At 39.3% G+C, this 8861-nt stretch overlaps 1 protein-coding gene across 3 annotated transcripts; it reads right to left on the bottom strand.

The window, feature by feature from the left end:
* Positions 1-310: 310 nt before the first annotated feature.
* On the bottom strand, positions 311-8576 carry LOC131300314 (putative disease resistance RPP13-like protein 1). 3 transcript variants are annotated; one of them, XM_058326079.1, is made up of 4 exons: positions 4755-8576; positions 2165-2227; positions 1465-1581; positions 311-882 (listed from the first exon to the last, which is right to left on the bottom strand). In XM_058326079.1, exon 1 carries the CDS (start codon positions 8572-8574, stop codon positions 4783-4785), a length of 3792 nt encoding a protein of 1263 aa, XP_058182062.1. In that variant the 5' UTR covers positions 8575-8576; the 3' UTR covers positions 311-882; positions 1465-1581; positions 2165-2227; positions 4755-4782. The 3 variants fall into 3 exon arrangements, with proteins under 3 accessions (XP_058182062.1, XP_058182063.1, XP_058182064.1); XM_058326080.1 differs by having other exon boundaries at positions 1465-1490; XM_058326081.1 differs by lacking the exons at positions 311-882; positions 1465-1581 and adding an exon at positions 1912-1946.
* Between the last annotated feature and the right edge of the window lie 285 nt (positions 8577-8861).

Raw genomic sequence — 8861 nt, 5'->3', positions numbered from 1 at the left:
GACAACACAGTTGTTTCAATTATTTCTGAATATCACGCTGCTCTTTTGTCACTCTTTTTTTTTTATAATAATACCTGTGTCCAAGTAAAAATTTCTTGGATATCTAGTTTGAGGAGGAATGGAGATGTAGCCAAAACACCTTTCAGGCTTTCACTACAATTTGATATGTATAGAGATGATTTATCTCCATGAAAGAGTACAGAGATTTATGTAGGAAAGGTGTGGTTTAGGCAAAACCAGATGGCATATATCTATAATGTGCAACACACAGTTACATGTACTATACAAATTTGTAGGAATTGCAGTATATGAGGAAACGATACTGATGTTTTTTTTGTTTCCCTCAAAGAGCCAGCAACGTTGGGCTATGCTAACAGACATAGATGGGTCCTTTCTAAAGAAAAGTTTCATGCACCATCACCCAAAATATGTTTCCGATGACAGCAGGAGTTTGCAAGCGAATAAAGAGGGCAAGATTACTTCCCATTTTGAGGGCAATGTACCTGTCTGAATGGTCATCTCACTGCACTTAAAGAACAAGATGATGCATACCTTGCAAAAAATTGCCTGAGCACAGGAGTTATTAACGTAGAACATTAGCATTCAAATAGGGGTTACAGCACAACTGCTGCAAGAAAATTAAAATGAAAAAGAAAACAGTAGACCCATTACACATTCACCATTGCTCTTAGAAATTGGATTGATAAAAGCCGATCTACAAGGAAAATGTCGTTGGATTTGTGATGAGACAATGAACAATAAAGAAAGTTGCACCTGAGACTTATATAGCTAACTTCGTTTGCTCCTTCTGCGAAGTCAGAACCCAACACGGCCTAAATGATTTGCCATCGCTGCACACAATTTTAGTCACCCATGATCCACCTGCTTTTTTGACGCAGCGGAATTAACAAAGAGATTAGTTGCGTACTAATCAAACGAATGATAGGTACTCGTAGCCACGAGCAGTTCTTGAATCCTCAAGAGAAAAAGACAAAGTCTGAATATTATTGATAAAAAGCTGCATAAACTCTAGGTTACAAACCCTTAAATAGGCTGAAACCCTAGAAACCCTAAAAATAAACTTGAAAAATAAAAAGTCCCAAAATTTGGGGCTTTTCCTAAAATTAAAAACGGGAAAGAAAAACAAGACTTTCTCAAAAAGAATCAACTTAAAAGGAATTACGGTCTAAGAGTTATTAACGAAACAAATCTTTACTAAAACAGCAAAATAACGCAATTGAAGGCCTAAACGAAGGAATTAGGCCCAAAAACACCATCGATCATCAACTTAGGGTTCATGAGTATTGACCGGAGCGCGAAAATAAGTCAGCCCACCAAGTTTGGGCCTATTCCGAGCTCGTCCGAATTTAGCCAATTTGGGTAATCTGAAATTAAACACCGTTTGGACTTTCGGGGCTTGGCTTGGTCCAGCTGATCATGGAATTGGGCCTCCACGTGTTCTACATCATCTTTATAAGCCGGCAATGCAACTGGACCAAAGTTGTAAGCTTTTATCAAATAACAGCCACATGATTGAGATTTTCTGATGCTTCAAGAAATTATACTGAGTAGACTACCAACCTACAAGAATTAACCACTGAATTAGAGAAATATGAAGTAGCTTAAATGTCCTAAAGAAGCACCAACTAATTTATTTATGGTATAAAATGATGCAACAAAATCGCATTTTGCTCTGAAAACATAACTTAAGGGAACTCTGAATTTGGAAAACGCAAGCTAAAAATGCTAACGTGTAATGACCCGCGCCATCTGACCTGCTAATCCTTAGCCTAATCACGTGGCTCAAAAGGTTAACATTAAGTTATACGGTAATTGGTCAAGATTTGTTATATATCAAATCAGTTTTCCTTTCATAGCCCATGTGGGATCTGAGTCATATGACATAACGTCTTGGCTAAACCCCCAAAGGGAAGGGTCCAAATAGCCTGAAATACGTTACTTAGTATGACCTTCAGGTTTCTTCAACAGAAAAATCAGCCTTATGCACCACCATAGGACCAATTGAAAAAGCAATTCTCGGCTGATATATACAATTGAGACATATATCTCCATTTTTGTAAAAAAAAAAAAACTACTCCGTAAGATTTCCGAGTCAGAATATAATACGAAGGACACATACTAAGAGAAAGATGAGAGATCAAACCTGCATAGCTGTGCATGCCTCTTGCTCTTTGCTATCAGTCAGTTAACTTTAAAACTCTGGAAACTGAAAACAAAATAAGAACTTCAGAAAGCTGCGGTCATCGGCTAATCAAAAGTAAAACAAATTAGTGAAACAAAAAAAAAAGTGAATTGCACCAAGTTCAAAGGCTAACAACTCAATTTGGAAGAGAATTAACGAGAACATGCTTACTTTATCCTATATTTCTTCAAGTTATTCCACTTCATGCCTAATCACCATGTATTTGGCACTGATTTTTCAGCTCATAAACGGAAGTTTCAAATGGTACTATAATTCCAAAGAACATATATAGAATGGGCACCCGGCTAGGACGGATCTTATAACTGATCATTACAACTTTGGCTCCACTTCTCTTATAAACTTCAACAAATTCAGTTACTTATGTATTTGTTTTTTTTGTATTTTTATTTATTTTTTGTTGGTAGGAGTAGTTGTAGTTCCAAATGAGGCTGAATCAATCCGCAATACTGCTTGATCAAATCAACTTTTTGCCATGAGGAAAATAAATGAGCGTAGAAGCTCGTACTTCTACACGCAACCCTGTTTCGGATGGAGAAAAAGATCAAAATCTCTGGGATTTCGTCATCTTTATAAGATGAAAAAAACTTTTTCTCAAAGAAAATGTACATTTCTGGTTGATTATCCTAAACAAGTAGTGTTATACACACACACACACACACACACACATATATATATATATATATATACACACACAGTCCGTCTCCCGTAAAAATCACCTCATTTTAATAAAATGTGGACCTCCCTTTTCCGATCGAATTTTGATGATCCGAGCCGCTCAATGCGTTCAAAATGTGATTTTATGGGTACTCGCGAGAAATTAGCAACAAAAAAAAGACCGGAAAAGGCTTTATCCGAGCAGTTTTGTTTGTTTTTTATCGAACGGTTCAAATAAAAACTGTTTGGATGAAGCTCTTCACAATCTTTTTTTTTGCTGATTTTTTGTGAGTACCTTTAAAATCACGTTCTGAACACATTGAGAGGCTCGGATCATCGAAATTCGATCGAAAAATGGAAGAAATGGGGAGGTCCGCATTTTAACTAAAATGAGTATGTATGTATGTGTGTGTGCATATATATATATATATACACATACATACAGTCAGTCTCAAATGAGGGAGTTCTTATTTTAGTTAAAATGCGTACCTCCTCATTTCTCCCATTTTCTAATTGAATTTCGATGATCCGAGCCGCTCAATGTGTTCAGAACGTGATTTTAAGGGTACTCGCGAGAAATCGGCAAAATAAATGACCGGAAACGGCTTCATCCGAGCAGTTTTTGTTTAAACCGTTCAATAAAAAACAAACAAAAACTGCTCGGATGAAGCCTTTTCCGGTCATTTTTTTTGCTGATTTCTCGCAGGTACCCTTAAAATCACATTCTGAACACATTGAGCGGCTCGGATCATCGAAATTCAATCGGAAAAGAGAGGTCCGCATTTTATTAAAATGAGGTGGTACTTACGAGAGACGGACTGTAAATATATATATATATATATATATATATAGAAATCTTCAGATAAGGACCTTAAAATAAGGACCTTATATGCGGATCTTCCCATTTCTCTCCTTTTCCAATCGGATTTCGATGATCCGAGTCGCTCAATGTGTTCAGAACGTGATTTTAAGGGTACATGCGAGAAATCGGCAAAAAAAATGACCGGGAAGGGCTTGATTTGAGCAGTTATTATTTGAACCGTTAGATAAAAAAACAAACAAAAATTACTCGGATGAAGCCCTTTCCGGTCTTTTTTTTTTGCTGATTTCTCGTGGGTACCTTTAAAATCACGTTCTGAACACATTGAGTGGTTCGGATCATCGAAATTTGATCGGAAAAGGGAGGTCCGCATTTTATTAAAATAAGGTAGTCCTTATAAGAAAGGGAATCATATATATATATATATATATATATATATAGAGAGAGAGAGAGAGAGAGAAATCTTCAGATAAGAACCTTAAAATGAGGACCTTATATGCGGACCTCCCCATTTCTCGCCTTTTCCGATCGGATTTCGATGATCCGAGTCGCTCAATGTGTTCAGAACGTAATTTTAAGGGTATCCATTCGAAATCGGTAAAAAAAATGATCGGAAAGGGCTTGATTTGAGCAGTTTTTATTTGAACCGTTCGATAAAAAACAAACAAAAACTTCTCGGATGAAGCCCTTCCCGATTTTTTTTTTTGCTGATTCCTCGTAGGTACCCTTAAAATCACGTTCTGAACACATTGAGCGGCTCGGATCATCGAAATTCGATTAGAAAAGGGAGGTCTGCATTTTATTAAAATGAGGTGGTCGTTATAAGAAGGGGACTCTCTCTCTCTCTCTCTCTCTCTCTCTCTCTCTCTCTCTCTCTCTCTATATATATATATATATATATATATATATATATATATATATATATATATATATAGTGGTTGAGAAATTAATATTGGCTAGCTGGAGAATTGATAACAGAAGAATCCGAAGGTGAAAGGAACGAATAATGACAGGTCAAATTTTTCTTGGAACTATTTGCATAAATAGAGCAAATACCTCAGTGGAGAGTTCTGGTTTTCCCTGGCTAAAAATCATGAAATTCGCGAACCACAGTAGAGCCTATTGGACCGAGATAGCATTGGTCAAAGATGGCTTCACCATCGATACTTACAACAGGGACTTGAGCAATCTTATGCCAGTCTTCTCCCTCCTCCATGCGGCAACGAGGTTTCAGCAATGGACAGTCCCAAAATCGCAGATCAAAGAGGGAAGTGGGAAGCCCCTCTTCTGGCAAGGATTGGAGCTGAGAGCACTTGTAAATAGCCATGTGTTTGAGAGAGCCAAGAAGTTGAAGGCCCCTGCCGTTCAGTGATTTGAGATTTGGCATTCTAGCGATCAGGAGGCTTGTAAGAGAGGAGGGCAGCAGCAGCCTCTCATCTGGAAACGACTCCACCGCATCTTCGGGTTCACCTGCCAGTCCAAATTCTATAAGAGAGGGGAGTCTTTGCAAACCCAAATCTCTCCGGCCACCAACAAGTTTCTTGCAATTCGCGAAGAGAAGATAACGTAATTTGGAGGGCAGACCCCCTCCCGGAAAAGACTCAATTTCTGGACAATGAAATACAGATAAAATCTCAAGAGATGGGAGGAGGGTGTGCATTTGTTCGGGCAGAGCCTTCAGTTTCTTGCAACCATGGACCGATAACAAAGACAGATTTGGAGCAGGTAATCCTCCACAAGGAAAAAACGCCATATTATTGCAATCATAAATTACTAGGGCCTGAAGTGATGTCAGATTTTGAAGATCAATTCCTTCTGGAATCACTAGGGTCTTAAAATTTATACAATCTTTAATTTCAAGATTCTGAAGCTTCGGGAATAAACCTAACGGGAGGGATTTGAGACTCTCACAGCCAACCAAGCTCAAGTTTTCAAGGGATGTGTAATAGTGACTCATCTCCACTGATAGTGGGAGCTCCAGTTTTGGACACCGCCGAACACTAAGGTTTCTCAAATTGTTGTGGCACATCATTCCCTCTCGAAATGGCAAAAGCCTCGGACAATCCTCTATCTCCAGGTCCTTCAGATTTGTTAGTGTAAACAGCTCGCTTGCAAATTCCTCCAAACTTGCGAAGCTTGAAATCTTCAGACTTTCAACAGAAGATTCCCCTTGCGTATTGAATTGTACCCCTTTGCATTCCTCCAACACTACCTCGCGCATATTGGTAGCGCTCACAAGTGAGGCCACAAGCCCTGGGCATTTCTCTACAGTAAGTCTCACCAATGAAGGCACCTTCTTCGGTAAGTCTCCGATCAAATTGGGACATTTGATTATCTCAAGCTTTTGAAGTCGAGAGAATTCTCCGGCATCTAACTGAACCCATTGCACCAACTCCGACATTTCTTCAAAACGTAGAGTCTCTAGTGATTCAAACGGTTTGCTTAAAGAACCACTCTCTCCATAAAATTCATGGCCCACGTTCGTTATATTGGACATCCTCGCAATGGTAAGCTCCTTCAAAGAGGGCAGTTGACCAAGTGATGGCAATGAAAAGCAAAACCCACAATTCTCCAGACGTAATGACTCCATCTTGCAGAATGATTGATCTCCTAACCAAGTAGGAAATCTTGTGCCTCCGTAGTTTTTTATCTGAAGTTGCTTCAAGAGTGTATGAGGCTCTAGCTTTTCAAGAACATCTCTTGCCTTCTCTGAATCCTCTGTTGTGCTACCCCATTCCAATGCCAACTTTTCGAGGTGCTTTTTCTCCCTCAACTTTGCTTCCAATGCATCGTTGCCACTGGTTACATTTTGCAAACCTGCGATAGCGATGGTTCCACGAAGGCTATGAAACTCTTTCAACTCATTAATCCCTGACCCGGTGCACTTTCCCACTACAAACGCAGTTAATTGTTGGAGATCTTTCAGCCTACTTATGTGCATTGGCATCTCTTTTAAGTTGGTTCCACTTAAATCAAGATGACGCAATGAAATTAGTTTTACAAGCTCTGCTGGTAAGGTTGTAAGAAGATCGCAATTAGATAACAACAATGTTTCTAAATTATACAGGGTACACACTGATTCAGGCAACTGCTTGATTTGAGCATAGGAGAGATCCAAAAAACGTAGATGTATCAGTTTTCCAATTGAATAAGGCAATTCCATAATCTGATATCTCGGCAAAGATAGCAACCGTAAACGTGTCAATTCTGACAGAATCTCATCCAACGCCTTTTTGCTCAACCATTGTTTCCAATAACGTCTACGCTTTAATGGTAAGAAAGTTCTTAAACACTTAGCCTCCTTAATTTCCTTGAACTTCCCAAAGTCATCAAAATCACCTTGAACATAGGAGAAATGACGTAATTTTTCAGAAATTCCATGTGCCTTGCCATCTTCTAACCTATAACAGAAATCTCCCATCACATATTGAGCTAAATCATGAATAAGATCATGCATGAGAAATAAAGAAGTATTAGCATTTGATCTTTGAAAAAATGACCTTGAAAGCAATTCGTGGAAGCACTCATTACCTTTTTCTTCCACTGTCTTATTATTTTTTGGCTTCTCCAAAAAACCTTCAGCTATCCATGCTTCGACTAATTCCTTCATGTTGAATTCGTAATCCTTAATAAATATGGAACAATAAGCAAAACATCTTTTTAAATGGGAGGGGAGATAGTGATAGCTCAATCTTAAGGCTGGAAGAATGTTGCTCTTCTCCTCCGATAATTCCCATATTTCACTTTCCAGTATATTATTCCAATCTTCAACATCTCGTTGGGAGCGCAAAAGACCACCTAATGTTTTTGCGGCTAAAGGCAAACCTTTACATTTTTTCACAACCTCCTTGCCAATCCTTTCGAGTTTTGGATGTGCGTTGTGATCTCCCTTCTCAAATGCATGTTGGGAAAATAACTCCCAACAATGTTCCTCCGGTAATTCATGCAAACGATGAATAGGAACTGTTTGCATTATAGATGCAACACAGTCGTTGCGCGTTGTAACAATAATCTTACTCCCGCGTGCTCCAAACTTGAAAGGAGTAACCAAGGTGTCCCAATCTTCATAGTTCTCATTCCAAACATCATCCAAGACAATAAGAAATTTTTTCCCACTCAATGATTCCTTCAGCTTGACCCCAAGCGAGTTTGGGTCCTCTACATCACAAGCCTTGTTAGTGACTGTCTCAACAATTGTTTTTATGACCCTTGAAACATCAAAGACGTCAGATACACATACCCATGCTTTCGTAACGAAGTGCCCATACAATCTGTCATCGTTGTACAAAAGTCGAGCAAGGGTAGTCTTGCCCATCCCGCCCATCCCGACAATCGGAATTACATCTATCTTATTATGACTCTCTCCATCCGAGAGCAACAATTTCATTATCTTCTCCTTATCGTTCTCCCTTCCATAAACACAAGATTCATCCACCAAAGAAGTTGTTGGCAGCCTGTGTGACCAGTTCAGTCCAGCAACATCTTTCAAACCAATTACATCTTTTTCTTTTGCAAAATCGTCTAACGTATCAATCATGCTCTCTAACTTGGACTCTATCTCATCGTCAAATAATTTAGTGAGAGACGAGATCAGAGACTGTACCTGGTTTGGGCCGCTTTGGTACTCGGCTTCCACCTTGCACCGCAAAGCCGCAGTAGCAATCTCATCCACCAAGTCTTCAGCGTCGTAAACGGCACCTTTAAGCTCATCGAGCCATTCTTTCACAGCACGATCAGTGAACTGCTTGTTCTCTGCATCATTGAGCACCATCTTAAGTCCAAGCAATTTCAACTTCAGCTTCTTGAGGAGCCTTTCGTCATGCTTTCGATCCCGAAAGAACTTGATGAGCTCGGGGGAAGTCAAACGGTCGAGCATCACTGTAGTGCTAAACCAGAGTCAAACCAAGCAAACACAAACACACAACTCAGAGAAACACAAGGATTTACGTGGTTCCCCAATAATCGGGTACATCCACGTAGGGGCAGCGGATTCACTATATTTACTGGAGGAGGATTACAACAATCACTCAGACTCACACAGTATTGCCTCACAATCTACTCGTGTATCACTCTCTTCTCTCTGATTTCTGATACAAAACTTTGAGCCAAAGGGTCTCCATTTATAGGCCATTCAAAGAATGGCTGTCATGCCATTTTCAACAA

The sequence above is a fragment of the Rhododendron vialii genome, chromosome 9a (genome assembly GCF_030253575.1).
Source record: "Rhododendron vialii isolate Sample 1 chromosome 9a, ASM3025357v1".
NCBI classification, from domain to species: Eukaryota; Viridiplantae; Streptophyta; class Magnoliopsida; order Ericales; family Ericaceae; genus Rhododendron; species Rhododendron vialii.
This window is presented reverse-complemented; position numbering and strand designations above follow the sequence as displayed.